At 35.3% G+C, this 26,244-nt stretch overlaps 1 protein-coding gene across 4 annotated transcripts in view; it reads left to right on the top strand.

Moving 5' to 3' along the window:
• Positions 1-26,244, top strand: part of ZMAT4 (zinc finger matrin-type 4) — an 803,377-nt gene that overhangs the window by 342,873 nt on the left and 434,260 nt on the right. For all 4 annotated transcript variants that reach the window (XM_051975573.1, XM_051975570.1, XM_051975571.1 and 1 more), the window contains one exon: positions 26,003-26,065. In XM_051975573.1, coding sequence (XP_051831533.1) covers positions 26,003-26,065 — 63 coding nt within the window. The remainder of the gene's footprint in view (positions 1-26,002; positions 26,066-26,244) is intronic.

The raw sequence follows: 26,244 nt of genomic DNA, 5'->3' as shown, positions 1-26,244 counted from the left end.
TGCCCTGACTGTACATTTTCTAATGGACTAATGCCCACCCACCATTCACCTGGACAAGCCACATAGGTTCAATGAAAGAATCAAGAATTGTGCAAAGATTGGTTCTCCTGTCCAGATGAAGTTTTCTTAATATAATGGGTAGTGGTCCCATGGCATTTTTCTCCTCAAGAATTTCACCCTTTACTGAGAATCCCTTGATTGGCTGCAGGGATTCTAAAAGACCTCAACTACAAAGACCATTGTAAAAGACCACTTATAGAAATAAGTGTATATCAATGTGACTTGGAAAATAAGTCAATTGGATGAGGTGACTCCTAATTTGTCTAATTGTTACTCATTATTTATGGAATTAAACAGGAAGGGTAAAAGAGAGGAAGGAGAAAGAGGAGGAGGAGGAAAAAAGAGAAAAGAAGAAGGAAAGAAATGAAAGAAGGAAGGAAGGAAGGAAGGAAGGAAGGAAGGAAGGAAGGAAGGAAGGAAGGAAGGAAGGAAGGAAGGAAGGAAGGAAGGAAGGAAGGAAGGAAGGAAGGAAGGAAGGGAGGGAAGGAAGGAAGGAAGGGAAGGAGGAGGGAAAGAAAATATTCTAACCTAACCAGATGAATTAAGTTTGTTGAGACAGAAGTGTTTTCTCTTAGCTACACTACTCATACTGGCTTTCCATAGAAAACAGACTCTTCAACAGAAGTAATCATGGGGTAGGCATAGTTTGAGCACAGATCACTGCTTTTCTGAGTTTCTTCATTTGACAAGGGTGAGCAATTGGGAGATGTGAATCAGCACCTTCCCTTACACATTGAAGCTGTACTTGATCAATTGGATCTTCTTGCAGTATTTCTTTCTATTGTGTTTTCTCCTTCAGATTGATACATGGTTATGAGGGTCTTAGAAAGGTTGGCAGATCTTAGGGAACAGAGGGTGTCTGATGATCCCTGAAATCCTATCAAAATTTGAGAATCTGTAATTTCATGATACTGATTGTAAATCAAACATCAGAGCTATTCTCTGAAAAGCAGGCTGATTTAATCTTCCTTGAGAATCTCTCATTAATCTTGGTGGCTCATTATGCACCTACCCATTTTTCCTGGGCACATAAGAATCTGGTTCTTGTCTCTTAAAGGATTCTCCACTGACACTCAACAACACTTATTAAATGTTTAGTTTATTTTGGACAGTTTGCTAAGCACTGGAGAATTAAATAAAAAAAATAAAAAAAAGATCTTTGCCTTTAAAGAATTACTTTGGGAAAGATAATGCATAAAAAATGGCTAAGTGGGAGTTGGGATAGGGGTTAGAAGACATGGGGGTGAAGTCCAAGACTTTCAAAAATACAGCTGAGAGAGGAATACATGACCTGATTGGACTTATTCCCAAAATGGAGGAACTCACCAATGAGAAAAGGGGGCTAGGATGATAGAGAGGTATTTTCAAATAAGAAAGCCTCAGATGCTGAGGGAAGTTCCAGGGTGAGAAAGCAGCTGATTCTTAGTAGTGAAGTCTTCTGCAAATATAATGGCTAATAAAAATCATCTATAGAATAGGTTTAGCAAAGACAATGAAGAAAATTTTATAGCTGAACTCCTTTTAGCAATACCCCTCATTTTGGTGACTTTCATTTTTTTAACCTCAGAAATTCAGATCTAGTCCTCACAGCTCACAGTCTAGCACTTAATTCCGAAAAAAAAATTGTATATTATTTCCAGCAATAGATATTGGAAATAAGGCACTTGGTAAAGGGACAATTTTTTCATTTCATAACTTGCCTCTATATAGCTCAGTGCTCTGCTCATTTTTTTACCTCAGTATCAAAATCTGCAATATTATTTCTGCATATTCTTTTGGTCTGCACTTCTCCCACCCTAGTCCTCCAGTTCTCACAGAACTCAGGTCCTTAAGATTCTCGCTCTGCCTTGGAGTATCTCTTCATTAACTAATCTGTCTATATGGTCACTTCCCATAACTGCTTCCATATTCCTCAGGATTGGTCTGCCCAGGTACTCCGTCTTGGTATATTATTTGACCTGAACATCCAGCTTTATTTTATACTGAAAGAGGGGAGGGAGATTTTCTTCCTTAGTAAAATCACATTCCTAAACACACACACACACACACACACACACACACACACACACACACGCACACACACACACACACACAATTCTCTCTGTAACTTTTACTTATTGATCCTAATTTCCTCTCTGGGTAAAATTAGTAGATTAAATCAAATCCTGCTTCCACTGTGTTGATTGATGGATGGATGGATGGAGTCACATAATAAATATTAAAATGTCTGAAAACGGCTCTCATATCCCTGCATCCCCGTCCCACCCCAGTCTTCTCTTACCAGGGTCTTTCAGTGGTTACCTAATGGTCTCTGGTATGTTCATTTAGCTTCTTATTCCTGTCTTAGAGAATCAGTGTCTCATATCCATATCTCTCATGAAGCTGATGGGCACGAGCACCTCTTGAATATTAATAATGATAAAAATGTGGGGCAGCATGGTGTCATGGTAACAGAGCAGTGATTTAGGAGTTAGAAATCAGCTGACTTGAGTTCTAATCCCAGGCCTGCCACTAATGAGCTGTGTGATTTGGTATAAGTCACTTACCATATCTGAGCCTCAGGTTTCTTATTTGTAAGATAAGCCAGTTAGTTTAAGTAAAAACGTGGAATCAGAATTTCAGAGCTAAAAGGGAACTCATTCATTTCATCAACAAAAAGACTGAAGCTTAGAAAAGTGAAGGAATTTATCCCAATTTTCAGGATCTCTAAGGTCATTCCTTAGCCAATGAGTCTATGAAAAGGGAAAGGATAAAATAACTATGCTTTGTTGAAATCCTCTTAGTATTTATTTATGATTCACTGAATTTAAGCTTGTGCCTTAAGGTTTTGTTTTGTTTTTCTTTCTTTATTTTAAAATTCTTCCTTTGAGAGCTAAAATCTAAACTCAGTCTTGTTTACCTGATTAGATTTGACAAAGGTCACAAACCAAAATATCCTGCTTTCAGACTGGTGATTTTTTTTCCTCTTTTTTTCTATCTAGTGAACCCCTACAAATAAGATAATAGGAATAAGAATGAGACTGAAGTCTCATTCAAAACCCCGCAGAGCAATATAAGCTATCATGAGAACATCAAAGATACAGAATCTTTCAAAATAACATATTAGAATATTTCTTGGTGCAGATGTGTTTGTGAATTATTTAAGTTAAAAAACTGCAGCCACAGAGAAGCAGTGGGTATTCTCCACTTCTCACTCATTAATTATTAATAAAATTTTAAGATTAGACATAGACTGGTTAGGCATTATTTTTAGGATTAGCAAAACTATGCTTCTTCAATTTACTATGAGTCATGTATGAGCTCCTTTAAATAGATGCATTATTTTGAGTCAAAGAATAGTGTGTTAATAGCCATGAAGCCCCCTCACCCCCTGCCAAACATCCAATTCTTTTTTATGCCCAGTCAAATGACCAGTAATCATGGTCAAATTCCCCTTTGTATGATAACTATGGCTTATGAACACCAGGGGATTGAAAAGTGACTAAGATGTTTTATGCATGCAGGGCTTTAGAAAGGAAATGTTTATAATTTTATATATAATTATATATATAAAATTTTATTTCTCAGTGAAGTTTCTTCATTGTTTATTTAATTTTAGGCTATACAAGGAGACAGTGAAGATATTTCACTTTTGAAGCCTTGTGACATCTGACCTTCTGTTTTATTATGCAAATGTCTTTCTTCTTCAGTAATTTTAAAAAAGTATTCTATGGCTTATCTTGGGTGCAGCTCTTATAAGAATGATTCTGTATTTATTATTTTGTTAATATTTCTTAAAATTTGTTAATATCACTATTAATTAAAAATGCTAGCCTATAAAAATTAAAATTTACAAATTGCTTTACTTATATTGTTTTTTTTTTTGATCTTCACAACAGCTCTCTAAGATAGACGTTATTAGTGACCCCATTTTACAAATGAAGTGACTTACACAATTAGGAAATATCTCAGGTAAGGTTTGGAATCATGTATTCCTTACTTCAAGTGCATTACTTTATTTACTTTGCCAACTAGTAGCCTCTGTTCAATAAACTCCAGTGGCTGACTATTATCCCCCAAATCAAATATAAGGTACTCAGTTGAGCATTTAAAGAGCTTCCTAACTTTCAAGACATCGTACATTGACTCCCCCTATATTTATGCTACTAAATAGTTGAATCCGACTTTATTTCATGGCTAAATCTTCTATTTAATTTCGTGTTTCAAAGTTCTTTCTGAGTCCATTGGAATGGGTACCCTCTACACCCATGTAAAATATCAGTGTTTGCAGTTCTACCAAATTTGCATATATAAGGCATTTTCATTTTCAAGACATTGTGCTGCTAGGTTTACTAAGGATACAAAAACATAATGAAAACCATCCAACACTGGAGTAGAGAGTTTTTATGAGTTTCTATGGCCAATCATTCTGACAGTGATCTTCTCTGAACTTGGCTAGATGGCTTTCATAAGACAGATTTGTACTTCATTACCAGGTATTTATTCTAATTGCTTTCATCTTGAGAGGACTTAATAGAGCTTCATCTCTGTCAGATCCTTAGGGAATTCAGGATCACCAAAAGGCAACATGGCACAGTAAAAAAACAAAAACCAAAAAAAACCCCAAACAAACAAAAAACAAACACATCTAGGTGACATGACCAAGTCACTCAAATTCCCTGAGCCTGTTTCTTCATCTGTAAAATATAAATTTGTAATATGTAAAACTTTCCATCTATGATTATGTCTTCATACAAGAACAAGATTTTCACTGCATATGCATGGAAATTAATTAACTAAGGAAAAATAAAAGTGATTTTAATTCACTTTTATTCAGGGAGCTCTTTTCAGAATTTAAAAGTATCCTAAAATTTCTTGAAGTTTGCAGAATTGGTTGGCTTGGTTGAGGCTGTCCTGTATCTGTGCACATGTCAAAGTTGGATTATCCAAAGAATGATTGCTTACTCGAGGACCAAATCACTTAGAACTGTATGGCTGTCATTAAGATGGCTAGGGGCCATGTTTGATGTGGCTTGATTGAATCAGGAATTTATAAATGTGAAACCAATATTTTGAGGTCGGTAGGAGCAGTGAACAATGAGAGAAAATGTCCATGTAAGGAAAAATAGAGTCTTGCACTGCTTATCATCTGTGTAAATATGTTTAATATACATTCCTCTTCTTCTGGTTTCCTGTCAGATTTCAACTTATTTTCTTTCTCCTTTCCTGATGAAATAGAGAGAAACAGAGGGAGCTTCAGAGCTTCTCCATAAATTTTCATGCCAGGCACAGAATTGCTTATTTGAGTTCTATATTGAATTAATAAAGATCAGGGTACTCTGGATCTGTTTGAAAGTTACATAAATCCAAATTTTGCATAATGCATACACTCAAAGTTCAAACAGTGATGCTCATTTGCATATAAGGTATTATATGCCACAGTGGTTCTATCACCAGATGAGAGTTATTTGAGCTTTTCTAGGATAATCTCTCTAGATCCTTGTTCTGATGGGTGTAAATAATGGCCTGTTTGTCAAACAGGCAGATCTACATGGTAATAAGATTTTTTTTATAAGAAAAGATACATCTTGCAGTATTCCCCCACACAAAAATCCATACTTTCTGATGACATCTTTTGCCTACTCTAATGGTTACAGAAAGTACTAGCTGTTTCTGGCATAGAGGAGCTCTGAAGTCTGAGATCATTAGCATTCCTCTTTTAAACTTCATTCTTTCCGTCTGGTTCCTATAATACACCCCAAGTCCCATTTTTAAAGCCTTGGGGTTATCTCTGATTTTTATGTCTGCCTTACTTGTGATGACCAACGATTTATAAGATTTTATCAATTCCACTTGAGCAATACCTCTTGTATTCATTCTCTCCTTTCTATTCTTCCTGCCATTGCCTTTGTAGATGTTATTATTACTCTTACCTGGATTATTGCAAAAATTGGTCTTGCCCCCTGCAGATCCTACTTTGTCTACTCTATCATTCCCACACCTGCTAGAATATTTTTTTTTCCTTAGACATAGTCCTAGTCATGTCATTCTGCTAAAAAGTAGAACAAAATAAAAACACAAACAAAACAAATAGAGCTTCAGTGGTCTCCTATTGCTTACCTGGACATGAATTGATCAGACTCTTCCACAGTCCTGCCTTTCTAGCCTTATGCCATTTTATTACTCTCTACAATGTAGCCATATTAGTGTACTCTCTTTGTGAATGAACATGAATCTACCTGTATCTGCACCTTTAATCATGAAGTTCCCTTTGTTTGGAAGGCCTTCCCTTCCAGTTATCAGCTACTAGATCTTTAAATGTCATTTCAAATAATACCTTCTCTAGGATGCCTTTAGTGAATAGCATGTTTGATAAGAATCTATTACCTTATACCTTCTACAACAGAATATTCTTTATGCTTATCTTATCTACTACAGTTACTACTCCTATTACCTAGACAGCATTATATGTATGTATGTATATGTAAAACACACATACACACACTTACACATATTCTTTAGTTACAAAAGTACTTCACAAATATTGTCTTACCCTTACAACAATTCTAGGAGGTAAGTATATTATTATCCTCATTTTATAGATGAAGAAACAGAGGTAAATAGAAGTTAAGTGACATTCCCAGGATCACACAACAAATAAATCTTTCTTCTTATTATTATTGTTATTATTAACTAAATAACATTTAACAACTTAATTTGGTACTATTTCTGTAAGAAAGAGAAAGAAAATAAGTTGAAGTCTGACAGGAAGTTCTGTTATAGAAGAAATAGAATTTAATAACTTAACTTAGAACTATTATGTTAATTTTCAGGAAGTTTTATAATTAAATCCCACCAGCACATAAAACAATTCATGGACAGTTAGACATTTCACGTTTCACCTTGGATCCACACTGCCTAAACCTTTTCTCTTGGCTTATCATCGGCAAAATGGCCAGGCCTGGGCAGTCATGCTCAGCCCAGCTTATGTAGAAGCTTTCCTTGACTTCACTATGTTCCGATTCCTCCACAATGAGCCCCTCCTCTTATTGAATCCAGGATTTCTTGAATTCATAGGATCCTCCTCAGCCTGTACACATCCACATCAAGAACTGTCTTCACTCACTTAATCAGGAAAAAAAAAGTGAAAATGACCAAGTTGACTAAGGTTCCATTTGACAAAGCTGAGTCTATGATCTATACTGGGTTAGATTGAGGGCTGAAAGGTTTGGAAAAGAGCTGTGTTCACCTACCCACCTTCAGTCAGAGCAGAAGAGAGAGTTGCAGCTGAGACAGGTGGATGGGCAACATTTGCCTTCTTGTATAGCAATCAAATCTCACTATTCATCCTTCTTTTCTGGCTTTACAGACAATCCTGGAAAGGGGAAAAGGGAGAACTCCTTATCATGTCACAATATAAACTCCTCAGCAATTAATCACACATAGTCGTAAGTAGGTAATCCAAAGTCTACATATGCTCTTTGGGAATGAGAAATAATGACTGAGTATGGTCCATGATGGGAAGAGGAGGATTAATGGAGGTTATAGCAAAGATACTGATTTGCTCCTGATAATTAATCTGTTGGTTTTTTAATTTTTTCTGCTTGCAACCCCTTTTTGTCTGGGAAATTTTTACATAACTCCTGGCATATAGATGTATAAAATAAGTACACAAATCAAACATTTCCTGATAATAAATCAGAAAGAAAATTATTTTAAAAATTATTTGAGATATATATATAATCATTTATTCAAGATGAAAAAAATTGCATACTAATGAGGATACACTTATTTATTTTTAAATAAAAAATTAAATTTTGGTGGAATATTTGATAACTTTTATAATTGCCAAATATTTCATAGTCCTTAAGAAACTTTGTCTTATACTAAGCTCCATGAGAGTTGGCAATTAAACTGTTTACAAGTAGTAACTAGCACAAGCTTTGTGAATTAGATTCCTAATAAATGTTTGTGAACAGTAAACACATAGATTGCCTTATTAGTTATCACATGCTAATGGATTTTAGTTTTACAAATAAATTCTTTAAAATAATGCACAATCTCTACACAAAAGTCCTCCTCTGATGCCTCCTCATTGAGGCAGTCAATAAATTTTTATTAAGTGATTACTTCGCCCACAGGCATTGTGCTAAGCCCTGGAGTATAAAGAAAGGCAGAAGTCAGACTCCTTTCTCAATAATCACAATCTGATGAGGAAGACTATGTCCATGTGTGGAAGGACTCAACATGGAAAGTCAGCCATCAGCTAAAGAATTTGTCACACAAAACCAAAGAAAAAAAGAGTTTTCAGTTCACAGTGGTATAGGGAGAACTACCACCAAAGCAATCACTTGCCTTACAAAGTATTACAGTGTAATCAATCTTGTGTATGATTCACTGGACCTGTTCAAATGGCCAAGCAGTTAGAAGTAAATGGAATCTCTTAGATTTTTAAGTCATTTGAGGTCTAGTCAGATGATTCGATCAAGGCAACAATGTTTTCTTTTTAAATTTAAGGACAATAATAGGACAGGAACAAGATTTTATCAATGAGACAACTGGCAAAATCAATTTTAAACAATATTTTCAAAGACCTTATGCTTATCTTTATTTTTTTTTTGATGATTGAATTGTACAAAAATCTCAGCAGTTTTCGTGTAGTAGTTATATTCAAATCCAGAAATTCCTCTTGATCATACTTTTGGTGGGGATAGGTGTAAAATGATAGAATTATTAGGTTCCTTTGATTACTAGGACTATTTAGTGCTCATCATAGAATTGTAATTGGCTCTTTAAAAACAGCATGCTTACCATAATTCAACTGTTTCAATCATTCAATAAATACTTATTAAATGAATTGAGGTGACACTGCACTAAATATCCAGGATATGCAGTCTTTGTATACTACCGATTTATGGAAAATTGTCCAATAAATATTACTTCATTTAATATGACATAAACCAATTTATCCTTAGTCTTTTGCCCAATGCTAAACTTAAAATGTTTGACAAATGAGAGACCCACTTATTCAAATATCATTTGGGGGTTAAATGTTTTATGTCATTTCAAATTTTAAAGTCTTACTTGGTACTGATACAGAAATAATTTATAATTCTCTTAGTGCTTTCATGAACTCTCATAGGTTCCATTATCATTTCTATGTAGATTATACTCATATCTTATTACTCAACTCTAATCCCTAGTCTATGCTTGAAACCCACATCATCTGTTGCCTGTTGGACATTTCCAAGTGAGTGTAGTACATATATCTCAAATTCAATATGTCCAAGACAGATATCATTTTCTCTGCTCTCTTTCCCTAATCCAACTACTTTCTAACTTTCTTGTTTCTGTTAGCATAATGCCTAGGATCTAATGGATTGTTGATTGATTGACTTAAATTGATTCTGTGGAGGGTAACTTTTCAGTAACCAAGGGTACAACCTAAGATTTATTCTTAACTTTTCACTCTCTCTCATCCTACTCCACTTGCCAATAGTCAACTAGTTGCCAAAAATCAAATATTTTGTCTCCATAGCATCTCTCATATTCATCCCACTCTCTCTATTCACACTATAACCTAGGTCAAGCTCTCTTCCTTTCATATATGGACAATGATAATAGTCCTATCAGTGGTCTTCCAGACTTGAGTCTTCACCCTCTCCAATCTATGCTACACATTAGTGAAGGAGTAATCTTCATACTCAAGTCTGAACACATCTCTCTTGCTAAAAAATATTTAGTGCCTCCTATTACCTGTAGGTTAAAATACAAACTTTTCTGTAAGGCAGTTAAATCTTTTATTTATGATTTATCACATTTTACTCCATGCCTTTTATGATCCAATCAAATTGGCCTTCTTGCTCATAAACCAAATACATCTCCCATCTCCATCCCCTTAGACAGACTAGCCCTTAGAATCACTTGCACCTCTTAAGTTACCTTGCTGCTTTCAAAGCTTAATTTAAGTGCTATTCCCCCCATGAAATATTTTCTATTCCCCCAAGAAATTACTACTTCCCACTTAAGTTGCTTATTTACTTCATATATTTAAAGCTTCAAATGAGATAATGCATATAAAGTGCTTTATAATCCTTAAAGTGCTATATGAATGACATTATTAATATGGTGTTTTCCCTTTAGAATGTTAATTCCCATGTGGCAGGTCTGTTTTGTTTTTGTCTTTGTATTACCAGTTCATGGCATATAGTAAATTAGTAAATGCTTAATAAATGCTTGCTGATTGATGGATTAGTAGATAAATCTTTATATCCTGCAGCCCCTAGCTAGGTACTAAAAAAAGCAAAATTTAGATGGGCCACTTGTGTCTATTAATAACTTGAGAACAAACACTTGTCTTCATTTGGAACTAGAAAGTATTTCTAAAAGATAAGTTCTTATCCAGGGATTATAAGATTTAGAGTTCGAAAAGATTTTAGAGATCATCTGTTCAAATAATCCCATTTTCAGTTGTGGGCCAGAAGTACATGTTTGGTTTATGGAAATACTAGGACTTAAAATCAGATCACCATGCAATGTTCTTCCTTCTGAATCACCATGCTTTATTAGACAACATTTCTTACAGTTTTTTCTTGGATTAGAAGTCTGAAATATCATTCTACTACTGTTGTTCAGTTCTTTCAGTTATGTTTGATTCTTTGTGACCCCATTTGGGGTTTTCTTAGCAAAGATACTGGAATAGTTCACCATTTCCTTCTCCTGCTCATTATACAGATGAGGAACTGAGGCAAACAGAGTTAAATGACTTACCCAGAATCACACAGCTAATAGTATTTAAGGTCAGATTTGAACTCAAGAGGATGAGTTTTCCTGACTTAAGGCTTGGTACTCTATCCACTGCATTACCTAAAATTAGACTGCAGATCAATAAAGCTTCTAGAATTTTATCCTAGGCCTCTTGTTGAGCTTGATGAGGATAGCAGTGACCCAAGGGACAGGGACCAAAAAAATCAGAGAAAATGAGGGAGATTTAAGAGGAGAAAGAGTCCATTTTTCAAAGTTAGAGGGATTCAGGAATAAGGATTTTTGCACTGATCAGTAAAAAATGGTTACTGGTCCCCAGAGCTTTTAGTACTAATCTTTAGGAAATACAAGACTAAAGGAAAGTCAATCAGCAGTGTTTTTTTCCTTCCTATTCAACAAGACTTCTTGCTATATTTCTCCTGGTTAATTATGCTGAGATTAGTGTGACTTGCTAATCACTGGCATCTTCATTCTGCTTTCCTTTCAGAATAGGAACTGAAGCCATAGAAGCCATAATTCTAGGATCTTTCTTTTTTCAATTTAACAGGAGATCTAAGAACATTGATTGGGAAGGTCAGGTACTAACTTTGCTGCATGCTGAGAACAAATCAATTTAGGGTACATAATGGTTGCTTTATTGAATAAATATTTATTACATGTCTGATATATTCAGGGCATTGGATAGAGGTCAGTGAGTAAAGGAATGAGCTAAAAGTCAAAAAGAACTAAATTCAAATACTGATTATATACTGGGAGATTGTGAGTAAGTCATTTGACTTCTCAAAGACTTCAAATAATTCTCTAAAACTATAAACTGAAAGTGAATTGTTAACAGGTATTTGTGCACTAAATGTTTTCCTATTCCAATAAAATTGTCAAATACACTTTCTGTCTCTCTTTCTCTCTGCTTATGTCTCTGTGTCTCTGTCCATCTCTGTTTCTGTCTTGCTCTCTGTGTGTTTCTGTTTCTGTTTTTGTCTTTCTCTCTGTGTCTCTTTGTCTGTGTCTGTGTCTTTCTCTGTCTCTGTTTCTCTGTGTCTCTGTCTCTGTTTCTCTGTCTCATCTTTCTCTCATTTCTCTCTCTCTCTCTCTCTCTCTCTCTCTCTCTCTCTCTCTCTCTCTCTCTCTCTCTCTCTCTCTCTCTCTCTCTCTCTCTCTCTCTCTCTCTCTCTCTCTCTCTCTCTCCCCTCCCTAATTAATGATATTGGGATCATAGAGTCATAGATTTTAAAGTTGGAAAGGACTTCAGAAGTTATCTAGTCTAATCTTACTTTCTCAATGAAGAGACTAAACTCTGGAAAAATTAAGTTATTTACCCTAAGATCACCATATAGTAAGTGATTAAGGTCAAATTTGACCACAGTTTTTCCTAATTCCAAATCAATCACTCTCTAGCATGTTATGCTTCATTTCAAGGCACTTCCAGACACAAAGAAGTATTTTACAAATTAGAATATGGTTGTGTAGCCTATACCAGACTGTTTACTCCTTCAGAGAAGGAAGAAGGATAGAATTTGGAACTCAAAATAAAAAAAAAAAACAAACTTAAAAAACCCAATGAATGTTAAAAAAAATGTTTTTACATGTAATTGGGAGAAATAAAATATTATTTTAAAAATCAGAATATGGTTATATATTGAGGAAATGTGAGATAGGGATGAGAGAACTGGAAAGAAGAGAATCATATTGAATTGAGTAAAGTCAAGAAAATCTTCTCATAGAGGTCATGGGACTTGAACTAGATATCAATCAGTTGAGATAGGATATGTGCTCTAAAATCTGGATCTGGCCAGCCTGTGTGAAGTGGAAGAAGGCACACTGAATTCTCAAAAAGCTAGTAATATAGTTTGTAAAGCTCCTAGGAAAAACAATATATAGTTTAAAAAAAACAAGTCTGGGGAATTAGCCACGAATGAATACATAGCACCATGAAGTAATTCTTCTTCGTAGGAAGACTTTTTTTGCTTTTGCACAGAGTTGCAGCAAACATCATTAATATCACTAGCACATGGAATAAGAACTTCTAAATGTAGCTCTCAGAACTGGCAAGATGGGGGTCTTCAGAAGAAGAATTCTTAAAAGTCTAAAGAAATGATTGCTATTTCACTGCCAACTACTGAGATCACTTAACCAAAAAAGCAAGACTGGGGTGAAAGGCCCACTCCTGAATTCTCCCTGTTAATTATGTCTTGATTGTTATGTCTTGATTGGCATGAGCTGATAGTCACTGATTTTCTTAATTTCACTCTTAGTCAAGTGATAGAGAAGCCATAATACTCAGACCTTTTTGTATCTGATAGGCCAAGTCATTGATTAGGGATACCAGCTACTATAATACAGAGGGAACACTTTAGTTTCTGGTTTTGGAACTCTCAAAAATGGAAGCAAAACAGAGAAGGAAGAGGGAAGTAGGAAAAGAAGAAGGGAGAGAAAAAGAGTGAAAGATAGAGGGAGAGGGAAAGAGAGAGACAGACTGAGAGAGACAGAGAAAGAGGGGAGAGAAACTGAAACAAAGACAGAAAGACAGAATGAGAGGGGAGGAAGAGAGAGAGAGAGAAATTAAAAATGTGTGGCATGTGAATGTGTCTGTCCATGTGCATGTGTTTGTTTATGTATGTGTCATTTCCAATTTTTCCCCTAGTGAAATAGACTAATTCACAGGTAAGAAAAAAAAACACATCTGAATCCTTTAAATTTGGTTGTCATTGCTGCCCTAGCATTTAAGAATGTTTAATCATCTCAGTGACAGAAGAGGACACAGGGGTGCAAGAATGTTGTGCTGACCAAATTGAAAAAAAATTCTAAGAACAGGATGAGTAGAATTGAAGTCATCTTATCCATCTCTTTGTCCCCAGGAAGGATTACCCTTAAACCATTCTAGACAGAAGAAAATCCATTTTATTTAAGTGCAACTCAGTTCATTAATAACCTTCACATTCTACACACCTGTCTTAGAGCCAGGAAGCCTCAGAGGAATGGGGGAGTAGGAGGAAGAGTGCCAGACCTGGAGTCAGAAATCCTGGATTCAACAGCTAACACTATCATTTAGTTGTTATATGACCATGAATAAATCACCTAGACATTCCGAGACTCAGTCTCCTGAATTGTACGATAGAGATAATAACCTATGCTGCCTATCTCATGGGATTATTACAAGTGTTATTTAAACTTCAAAGTGATAGATGCATGAATAAATTAATGGATGGATAGAGAAATAGTCAGTAAATATTTATTAAGTGCTTATTATGGTCTAAGCATTGTGCAAAGTGCATAGTTAGATAATAGATAGGAAGATGATAGATAATATGTATTCATAGGTAAAAATATAGATATATGATAAACAGATAGACAGATAGATGACAGATAATAGGTATCCATAAGTTAAAAAAGGATGGATAAGTGATAGCTAAACAGATACATAGACAGATGATAGATAATAGGTATCCATGGGTTTAAAAAGATAGATGATAGATACATAGATACATAGATATAGATGATGGATCGATGGAGAGAGAGAGAGAGAGAGAGAAGAGAGAGAGAGAGAGAGAGAGAGAGAGAGAGAGAGAGAGAATGAATTTCCAATCAGTTGCCAAGTCTTGCCATTTCATCCTCCAGCATCTTTTAAACTTCTATTCCTTTCTTTCTTCTCCATAACTACTACTGTAGTGCAGGTAATTTGGCATCTATATATCTAGGTGATACAGTTGACAGAGAATATCAGAAAGATATAAATTAAAATCTGGCCTCAAGTATTTACTGGACACTGGGCAAGTCACTTAATTGCTACCTGCTTCAGTTTCCAAATCTGTAAAATGGGCATAATAATAGCACCTCCCTGTGTACACAAGGAACATTTGAGTTTCTAGTTTTGGAACTCTCAAATTTGGAAGCAAAACAAGAAAGAAGAGGGAAGAAGGGAAAGAAGGAGAGAGAGAAAAGGAGAGGAGAGTGAAAGATAGAGGGAGAGGAAAAGAGAAAGGGAAAGAGACAGAGACAGAGATAGAGAGAGGTGGGGAGAGAAACTGAAACAGGCAAAAACAGAATAACAGAGCACACATTTACATATATATGTATATGTGTACATTTTCCTCTGCTTGCAATCACCATAATTCAGGTCTGTATTATCTCTTACCTGAACTGCTAATGTAGCCTTTTACATAATCTCCTCTGCCTTAAAATTATACTCACTCTGTTCCATGTTCCACAGAGGCACTAAAAGTGACCATAAGACCTCCCTCCCTAATTGTCTATTAATCTCTAATAGACATATAGTGCTTTACAATTATTATCTCATTTGGGAAGTAGGTGCTATTATGATCCTCATTTTACAGATGAGGAAACTGAGGTTAAGTGACTTGCCTAATGTCACACAGCTGGTAAGTGTCTGAAGCTGGATTTGAAGTCCTGACTATTGGCATTGCCATCTAGCTGTCTCTTTCCAATAAATTCCAATGTCTCCCTATTACCTCAAAAATCAAGTTTAAAATACTCTGGCATTTAAAATTCTTCAAAATATCAGTCCTCCTACCTTTCCAGTCAGCCTGCATTTACTCCTTCTTTTACTTTAAACTGACTCACATGTTATTTCTCAATTAGGGCATTCCAACTCCCCTTGTGGCACTTTTTGCCCTGACTGTCTTCCCTGCCAAGGATACTCAAGTCCTACCTTCTTCTGGTCTTTCTCGATCTCTCCAACTATAAGTGTCTTTTCTCTTAGATTGCCTTCCAGCTCTTTTCCCTCTCCATATTGTCTCTACAGGATTCCTAGTGATTTATGTGTTGTTCCATTACAACATGAGCTCCTGGAAGGCAACCTCTATTTTTGCCTTTCTTTGTATCCCTTATCTTTAGAATTGTGTCTGACACTTAGTATTTAATTAATCATTTAACAATAATAGTATTTGATTAACAAGTGTTTCTTTGACTTACTTAAGGTTGTGCTCTTCTTGCATAGCCTTTTGTGTGTGTGTGTGTGTGAGGCATTTGGGGTTAAGTGTCTTGCCCAGGATCACACAGCTAGTAAGTATTAAATGTCTAGGGCTGGATTTGAATTGAGGTCTTTCTGAATCCAGGAACAATGCTCTATCCACTGTGCCATCTAGCTGCCTGTCTTGCATAATCTTTGAGAGAATTTAGTCATTCCCATGGGACTGGGTGGGACAATAGATAAAATGCCAGATCCAGAATGAGAAAGATCTGAGTTCAAATATGGCCTCGGAAATTTACTGCTTGTGTGATCTTGGACAAATCACTTAACTTTGCCTCAGTTTCCTCATCATCAAGATGAGCCAGAAAGAAGGAAATGGCAATATCTCTGCCAAGAAAACCCCAAATGGGGTCACAAACAGGCAAGCATGACTGAAAACAACTGAATCCCAACAATAATGAGGAATAAGTTTTAAATTTGATATGTTTTGCCCAATAGAGAAGAATAGTTAAAATTCTGTTGAATGAGTGAGTGAATGATTAAATGAATCTCTGAATAGCAATATCCATTTCCATATCACATTGAAATCTTTTAGTAAATGATATATACACACAAAGCATTACTGCTTAATGCATAGAGTACATTGGTCTTAGAATCAGCAAAATCTAGGTTCTTCTAATACGTAGTACTATGTGAACCTGGGAAACTACTTAATGTCTTGGTTCCCCAGGCAATTTCCTAACTATAAAGTATTAGGAGGTATTGATCTACATTCATAGAAGGAATTTCCTTACCAGGAGTTCCTCATCACAATGAAAGTGTAAGTCCTCCCTCCCAAATCTCTTGTTTTTAAATCATCATGTGGTATGGATTTAGGAGCTCCTACTGTGGCATCCCCCTCCATTCAGGAAGATTGGTGATGCTTTTTTAGTTAATACTCCTAGGAAGCCTCTGGGGAACCTGGAGAACCTGCATTACTTGACTATATTCACATTGCTTCTATGTGTCAGAGATAGGACTTAAATCCAGTTTTTCCTGATCCCAAGATTGGATATGAATGTTAATTCTAAATGCAAATATGTATCTATATTTGTTTGTTCAGTCATGTAGGACCTTCCATGACTCCATTTGGTGTTTTCTTGGCTAAGACACTAAAATGATCTCCTTCTCCAGACCATTTTACAGTTGGGGAAACTGAGGGAAGCAAGATTAAGACTTGCCCAGCATCAAAATAAAATAAAAAATAAATAAAAAGCTAGTGTCTGAGGCCAGATTTGAATTCAACTTTCCCTGATTCCAGGCTTAGCATTCTATCTGATGATCTTATAGCTATAGATATACATCTGTGTGTGTGTGTCTGTCTGTCTGTCTATGTCTCTCACTCCCTCTCTGTCTCTGTGTATGTCTATGTTTCTGTTTTTCTGTCTTTGTCTCTCTGTCACTGTGTCTCTCTGTAACTCTGTTTCTGTCTCTGTCTCTGTGTGTCTGTCTCTTTGTCTGACAACAAATATGTACAAATAAATATATACATCTAAGTAGATAGATTAGATTGATGACAGATGGATAGAAGGATATATACACACATACCCAACTATATATGCATATATACATATATATACATATATATTATATATATATCATACACACACAGCCACCCTTATCCTTGAAATGACCCAGGCAACTCTAAGCTCTTTATATTGGTAGAGGGAGTTCCCCTCACTGATGAAACTTCATTCCTCCTTCCCCCACCAAAGAACATCTAAATTTATATAAAAACATTTCTTTATCCAATTTAAAGCCTTCTTTTCTAGTTTTAGCTTCTCTTATTCTGTCTCCAGTAGATAGATAGAGAAAGCAACTGGCCATCTTCCAAATACCATAATCCTCTATGTACTTGAGATGTTATGAAGTTGCACTTTTGCTTCATGTCTCTTGGCTACATAATTCCAAATCCTTTAACCTTTACTCACAACCTTTTTTTATTTAACTGTCTCCACAACAGTCTTCTTTGCTCTCTCAATTGTTTCCCAGAGTAATAGCCTGAAAACAGATACACAGCCTTAGAATAGTTTTGTGTTGCTATAGTTAAATGAAACTTCCCATTAGATATATGCATATATTTCTTTCTTTCTTTTTTTAAAATTTTATAATAATGACTTTTTATTGACAGAACCCATGCCAGGGTAATTTTTTTTACAACATTATCCCTTGCATTCGCTTCTGTTCCGATTTTTCCCCTCCCTCCCTCCCTCCCCTCCCCTAGATGGCAAGCAGTCTTATATATGTTAAATATGTTATGTGCATATATTTCTAACATTAAGTGTACTACTCTGACTTGTTCTTTTAGGGTTTTCCTAAGATCAACAACAACAGCAACTAACAACTCACATGTATGTGGTAATTTTGAGTTTTCCAAACACTTTCCTCACAAAAACCCTACCATAAATATTTGTTCTCATTATTTTATGGATGAAGAAGCTGAAGTTATGTTGTTGTTATTTCAGTCATTTTTAATTCTTTGTGACTCCATTTATGTTTTCTTGGTAAAGATATGGAGGTGATTTGCCATTTCCTCCTCCTGTTCATTTTACAGACGAGAAAACTGAGACAAATAAGGTTAAGTTAATTGTTCAGGATCACAAAGTTACTTAAGTTTTAAAGCTGAATTTGAACTTAGATCTTTCTGGTTCCAGATCTGGAACTCTGTTCATCGTTCTCCTTAGCCTCCTTTAACTGAAGTTCAGAGTAGTAAGATTATTTGCTAAAATTATATAGTCACACAGATATAAACTCTGTTTTCCTTTGCTCCCATTTCAGGATTTTGAGGAGCAAGACAATATGCTTTTTTTTTTTTTTTTGGTATTTATTGTTGTTTTGTCTGTCTTTCTTTTCTTAGGGCCTGAAATTATGTCTATCATATATTTAATAGATGCTTATTGCTGAAGTTAATTGACCATGAACAGGTCAGGAGGTTCCTAGGACACTGGAATGGTGTTATATCAACAACTTGGAAAGTGAATTTTGAGTTGTGGATTCCAGTCATGGCATTCCAGACAAATAGGCCAGTCATTAAGACTTTATTAAGCACCTCCTTTACATCAAATTCTTTGCTAAATGCAGGTAATACAGAGAAAGGGAAAAGACAGTTCCTGTTCTCAAGGAGTTCATAGTGCATTAAAGAAGATACTAATGAAAACAGATATGTACAAATATACACATACATGCCTACATATGTAGGTAGATTAGATAGATGACATAAATGGATGGATAGATAGATGGATAGATGGATGGATGGATAGATAGATATAGAAAGATAAATGGATAGAGTGATGGTTGGATAGATAGATATAGGTAGATGGATAGATAATAAAAGAATGATAGATGGATAGATAGATAGATGGATAGATGGATGGATAATATATAATAAACATACAGGAGAAACTAACAGATGAAGGAGAGCTGGCAGCTCTTTGAGAAGCATTTTCCTTGATTTATGACCTGAGAAAGTTGGATGAGATGATTTAAGGACTACTTCAACTCTTAAGTCCTCTTGGCTCCTTCTTTTCTCTTTTTTTATTCTTAGACTCTTCACTATCAATGAGGTTGGAAGGCTGATGGAAAATAATAAAATGATGCTGTCTGTAACTTCAGAGTTCATAAGTATTTCACATGATTGTGGGTCCAAATAATTGATCTTTGAATACAATGCTTATCAACTTCTTTAAAATACTGGTGTTTTGGGGTAGCTAGATGGTGCAGTAGATAGAGCACCAGCCCTGAAGTCAGGAGAACCTGAGTTCAAACCTGGATTCAGACACTTAACACCTCCTAGCTGTGTGACGCTGGGCAAGTCACTTAATCCCAATTGCTCCAGTGGGAAAAAAAGCAAAAAAAAAAAAAAAAAAACCCTAATTTTTTAAAAAGCTGCTTTCTCTGTACATTACTTCACAGGCTTTTTGTAGTTAATTTGGGTATAATATTCAGAATAACAATCATTCATAGAGATTCTTCAAATAATATTGATGTTACTATATAGTCTATTCTCTGTTACAGAAATTATTAAACTCATTTAATAGATGGACAAATTGAGGCTCAGAGTGATGAAATGATTTTCCTATGTGTACTCAGTATCAAAGGCAGTATTCAGAGTTGAGGTCTTCCAGTCTCTTAAATTCAGCACTCAATACTCTACTTCTTTCATTGCCACATTAATCTCACTTCCTTCCCCCCACCACTTTCGTGAACGTTTCCTAAGCTCATAGATCAGGGGATCATGATAGGCATAGGCATAGCATACCTGAATTTCTGAGGTCTCTTATGGTGTCCTTGCAGATGAGTTGAAAAGCTATGGCCTGGAAATTGTATAGGTCGATGAACTTAATATTTAGACCCAAAGAAAATGACAAAAAAAAAAAAGATTGATGTTGGCCTGGAAGGACGTCTCTAGTAGAGTGACTCTGGGCTCTATCTTTTGTCTTGTTCTGTTTGAGATTATTATTGATGAGTTCATTGAAGGCATAAAGGACATGCTTATCAAAATTTTAAATATCACAGTCCAGTCATGGCATTCCAGACAAGCAGGCCAGTCATGGAGGGAGGGAGGTAGAATTGACATATGAGTTGTAAAAATCAAAATTCTGAAGCTTTTGACAAGGTAGGATATTGGCTTAAATAAAATAAAATGAAATTTAATAGGAAGGGTGCAGGTAGGTGGAACAATGGATATTAACCCTGGAGTCAAGAGCACCTGAATTCAAAGCTGGCTTCCAACACTTACTATGACCCTGCTCAAGTCACTTAACTTGATTGCAAAGAGAGAGTGACAAAGAGTGAGAGAGAGAGAGAGAGGGAGAGAGAGAGAGAGAGAGAGAGAGAGAGAGAGAGAGAGAGAGAGAGAGAGAATGAATGAGAATGAGGGAGGGAAGAAAGAAAGAAAGAAAGAAAGAAAGAAAGAAAGAAAGAAAGAAAGAAAGAAAGAAAGAAAGAAAAAAGAAAGAAAGAAAGAAAAAAGAAAGAAAGAAAGAAAGAAAGAAAGAAAGAAAGAAAGAAAGAAAAGAAGAAGAAAGAAAGAAAGAAAAAAGAAAGAAAGAAAGAAAGAAAGAAAGAAAGAAAGAAAGAAAGAAAGAAAGAAAAAGAAAGAAAGAAAGAAAAGAAGGAAAAAAAAGAAGGAAAGAAAGAAAAGAAGGAAAGAAAGAAAAGAAGGAAAGAAAAGAAGAAAGAAAAGAAGGAAAGAAAGAAAGAAAGAAAGAAAAGAAAGAAAGAAAAGAAGGAAGGAATTTAATGAGAAGAAAGGTAAAGTCTAAGATGGGGAAAATATGATTAGGCAGCATTTTATTCTAAAAGGATCTGAGGAATTTTATGGATTTCAGGCTAAACATGAATCAACACTGTGATACAGCAATCAAGAGAGCTATTATAATCTTTGACTATATTCAGGGAAGGACAGTTTCTAAGCATAACAGTGGCATTATATATTGCCTTCATCAGACCACATGTTGAGTATTAAGCTCTAGGTACCTCACTTTAGGAAGGGCAATAATAAGTTGGAGAAAATCCAAAAGAGGCCAAGCAGCCTAATTTATAAATCATGCCAGTTGAGGATTGACTGAAATAAATGGCAATTTCTAGCCTGGAGAAAAGAAAATTTTATTTGAAGGTCTAGCATGTAGAAGGTGGATTAACCTTATTCTTTTTATTTTCAAAAGGTGACTAGTACGAGTGACTGAAAGTTGCAAAGAGCAATATTAGATTTACTTGTGGGTTGGAGAGAAGAGATGACTTCCAGACAACAGGAGCTATCTAAGAATGCAACAAGCTTGAATTGGCTGGTGATAGTGAGTGAAAGTCTTTGAGGAAAGCTACATGATCATTTATTGTGGAAGGAGTTCTTGTTTATATAAAATTTGGACTAAATGCCTTCTGATGTTTCCTTGGTCTCTGTGATTCTGAAGGTCTGGTGCCATGATTACTGACATAAGTATGGAAAGGTACTCAGAGAGTCTTGACATGTTTTAATTTGTCTCAGAAAGTAATTCTAGCCGTAACAGGTGAGAAGGTATATTTCAAATTAAAATGAGGAAATGCGTCTGAACAATTAAAGTGGATGAAAAATGAATTGACCAACCTTGGGAGGTTTTCAAGCATAGTCTAGATGGGCTATTATACAAGGGATTCCTGCTGAAATAACAGTTGGATATGAAGTATTCTAAGATTACTTTCAGCTTTCTAATCAATTTTGTTCAATAAGCATTTATTAAACACCTACTCTGCTAAGTAAGTGCTGAAGCCACAAAAATGTAAAGAAAATCTAACAATGAAACTGAGGCAGAGAGGTTGCCATTCCTTAACATTAAAACCTAATTTTCTAATTGAAATTTTTATTTTTATTGAGTGCTTATTATAAATATTTTATTTCATTTTATTGGTATTTTTAAAAGACATAAAGAAAAATAAAATATGACCTCAAAGAATTTAACATTCTATTAGATTTGAGATTCTATTCTGTTTTAAGCAGGAAGAATTTCTATATATTTTTGAGGTGGCAAAATCCTCTTGTAATTTAACATTCCATATAATGGGATATTATATTTTTTGATGAAATGTTTAGAGCAGGATCCAGAATCAGTGAAGCAAGCACAGATTAAATACATGAAGCCTCACTATGACATTCACTCAAATGCTTGCAAGCCACTAGAATCATTACTCTGAGATCAGACAGAAGTGAAGAAGAGTTTAGAGTCCACCTTCCACATTTTATGGTCAGGTAGATGACTCAGTGCATAAAGGGCTGGTTCTAGAGTCAGGAAAACTTATCTTCCTGAGTTCAGATCCAGTCTCAAACACTTACAAGCTGAGTGACTCTGGGCAAGTCACTTAACACTGTTTGTCTCAGTTTCCTCATCTGTAAAATGAGCTGGAGAAGGAAATGGCAAACCACACCAGTATCTTTGCCAAAAAAAAAAAAAAATAGGATCATGAAGAATAAACGCAAATGAAAAATGGCTGAGGAACAATTGCATTTTATAGATGAGAAAACTAAGTCCTAGAGGTGAATTATCTGAGGTTTTACAGTAGTAAGTGATAGAATTGAGATTTGAACCCAGTTTTATAGAATATAAAGTTAGTGTTCTCTCTTATATCATTTCACAAATGAATAACAAAAACACAAATTATGCTCTAATAGGTATAGATTAGGTCTGAGAAAAATGCTGGGGGATGGGATTAAGAAAGTGGAGATTACCTCAATATAGGAAAATATAGGGCTTGCCAAACATTAATTTAAAAGACCTATTCAAGAGTAGAAACACAGTTAATGCCCAAATATGTAGCACTTTTTTTTTTAGTCAGAGCTATCTGGAAAGTCATTTAACACTTTTGGGGCCTCAATTTTCTTATCTGTGAAGTGGGGATTGTATTAAAGAACTATATTTTCTTTATATCAAGGTCAACTAATCCATATTTATTAAAAGTCTACTTACTATATGACAGGCACTGTGTTTTAAGAATTGGAGCTACAAAGAAAGGCAAAAAGCAAATTCTGCTCTCAAATAGCATGCAGTTTAATAGGGATGAAAATATGTAATCATCTCTATGCATAAAAGATAGTTCTATAAATATACACAGATACATATATACACACATATGCAGATGTACATATTTATATATGTGTGTATACACATATATATGTTGTACACATGAACAATACACTACAAAATAAATTAGAGATAACAGGGATACTGTTATCTTGGCAACTAGAAGCTAGATAATACTGTGAATAGCACGCTGAAGTCTAGAAGACCTGATTTCCAATCTACCCTCAGATAGTTACTAGCTATGTGACCCTCTTAACTTGTCTCTCTCAGTTTTCTCATTTGTATAATGGAGATAATTATAGAACTTACCTCACAGATGTGAGGATGAAAGGAACAATATTTGTAAAGTACTTAGCACAGTGTCTGACACACATTAGGCACTTAATAAATGCTTATTCCTTTAATCCTTCCTTCCTCTGAGGATCCAATGAAATGTCTGTAAAATGCTATGTAAACTGCTAAGCTTTCTAAACCCAGGAGCTATTGTTTTGATGATGATTATTCTTGTAGACACATATGGTTACATAATCCTTATCCCTCCCCCAAAGATTATCATTTATGAGTTAATTGCATTACATAACCTAATAAGGAAATAAAACAGGAGACAGTCAAGACTTAGTTTCTCTACCCACACAATAATCCCTTGGGCATTTAAATCTTAACTACCTCATATCTTCAGGTCCTAGAAGTCAGAGAATTCTCTTTCCTTCTTTTTCCATATGACAGTGGAAACTTGAAAAGGAATATCTCTTTCATTCTCTCTCTCTTTTGGAAAGTTTTATTCAATACCTGATCTTCAAAGATAATGTTTTTGTGGATGCTAAACATATTTCAGACATTTAGACACTAATCAGTGAGTGAAACAAAGGACAATTATTCTCTATTAATGAAAAGCAATGTTCTATGAATTCTACTTTACTAAGATTGATAATCTATGGATATAGCATGGGTGAAAAGGCAATTTCCATTAATAGGCTGAGTATATACTTAGAATGTTGGTACAGAAATGGAACAGGACTGATGCCATGGTGATCTCACTCTCTGTTTACTTTTGCCATGTGTTCAATGTCACATTTTAAAATATCAGATACGTGATGTTGCTCTTATAAATGGCATTTGTTGTTTTCCCTCTCATTTTTGTTGTTGTGAAATGTCATCTTAAAAAAAAATAACAATAGGATTTTATGAGTTAGAGCTTAAAGGGATCTTAGAGGCCAGCCAGAGGAGCTGGAGTTTTTACAAAGGAGAAAGAGGAGCTCCTGAGAGGTTAAGTGATTTGTCTCCAGAGGTCATGCAGATAGTAATTAGCAGAGCTGGGACTCAAGCCTACTCCTTCTTTGGCTCCAAATCCAGTTTTCTTTCTACCACATTTATCTAATTTAATTCATCAAGGAGTTACTTAACATCTGCAAAATATTCAAGGCATTGTAATAAGGATAGGGGTACAAAACCAAATTTTTTAATAGTTACTCTTATGCATAAGGATTTTATGGTTTATTATAAGGAAGGAGAACATAAAAATGGACAAGTAAATATGAATAAGTAAAATAAGTAAAGGTGGGAAAACGTTAAAAAAAAAAAAAAACATTTCATTTAGCCTCGGAGGAGAAACCTGAGAATAAGTGCTGAAAACTGAAAGGAGGTATAATTCTGATCAAAATAAAGAAATGTTTATAACCAATCAGTGTTGTCCAAAAGTGAAATGGGCAGCTTTTGGAACTTGCTTCTCATTGTGTGTTTTCAAGCATAATCCTGATGGGATTCCTCCTAAAATAACAATTGGACTTCAAGCATTCTAAGGTTCCTTCCAGGACCCAATTAAATACATTAAGACTTTATTAAGCTGCTACCAATAGAGAATGAGTAAAGGCTTCCTGTAGAAGATGGCATCTTCATTGAGCTAAGGGATGTTAACAAAAGAGCCCCAGGCCTATAAAGGAACCTAATGTGAAACAGAGTCCACTACACCAAATAAAGACATTTGTTGTCTGAGAAGAACTTGTAAGGGGGATGACTTATCAGGGAGTATAGAAAGAGCTTCTCAGAGGGGAGTGGAAAGGTGGTGAGATAAAGCCATTTCTAGAGTCTTTTGAGCAGGGGGACATCTATAGAGACAATAAGTCATGAAGTTTAGAAAATCTCAAACAAGATCTCAAGTCTGTAGCTTCTGCTCAAGGTTGCACTTGAGCTAATCAAAGTTTTTCTGTGGTTTCTGGCAGTGACAGGAATCTTTAAATTCAGCTAGCGTTCAATCACAAAGCTTTATTGGATCTCAGCAACATTAAGCCTCAGAAATCCTTCTGATTGACTAGTTGTTGTATTACTTCTGTTCCCCTACAAAGAAGGAAAGTTCTAAGATATAGCAGAGTTATTACAAAGTCCATGTTCATGGCATTTTAAGAGAAAAGGGTATAAGGAAGACATTGCAGAGCTTTTAGTAGTCATAGGATTATGGATTTAGAGCTGGAATTGATCTCAGACGATCTTGTCCAAACCTGTCTTTTTATGGATGAGGAAACTAAGGTGAAGTAGGAATTGGTGGAACCTAAATTCAAACTCCAGGTCCTTCGACTCCAAATTTACCAGCGTTTTCAATATACTACACTGATTCCAGTCTTTAAGCACATTCTAAGAAATGGAGCATATTCCTACTATTTTTTTTTTCATCTCTTCTTTACAGGGAATGCTGGAAAGGAGCAGAGAGTGGAACATAGTGAAGGCACTCAACTCGAAGAACTACAGGGTAAGTCTTCAAGATCCCAGTGGATGCTTCCTTACTTCTTGGCAACTTATACTGTAGACTATCCAGCAATGATTCCCCAATTCTGATGGTTATGTTTCCCTTTCTTCCTGTTTAGTCAGGTGATGAAGCGATGGACATTTTATCACCAAGGAGCTAATCTTAGTGGGTGGTGGCTGGGG

Source organism: Antechinus flavipes, chromosome 2 (genome assembly GCF_016432865.1).
Source record: "Antechinus flavipes isolate AdamAnt ecotype Samford, QLD, Australia chromosome 2, AdamAnt_v2, whole genome shotgun sequence".
Taxonomy (NCBI): Eukaryota; Metazoa; Chordata; class Mammalia; order Dasyuromorphia; family Dasyuridae; genus Antechinus; species Antechinus flavipes.
Note: the sequence above shows the minus strand (reverse complement) of the source record. Positions and strands in the feature narration are given on the sequence as shown.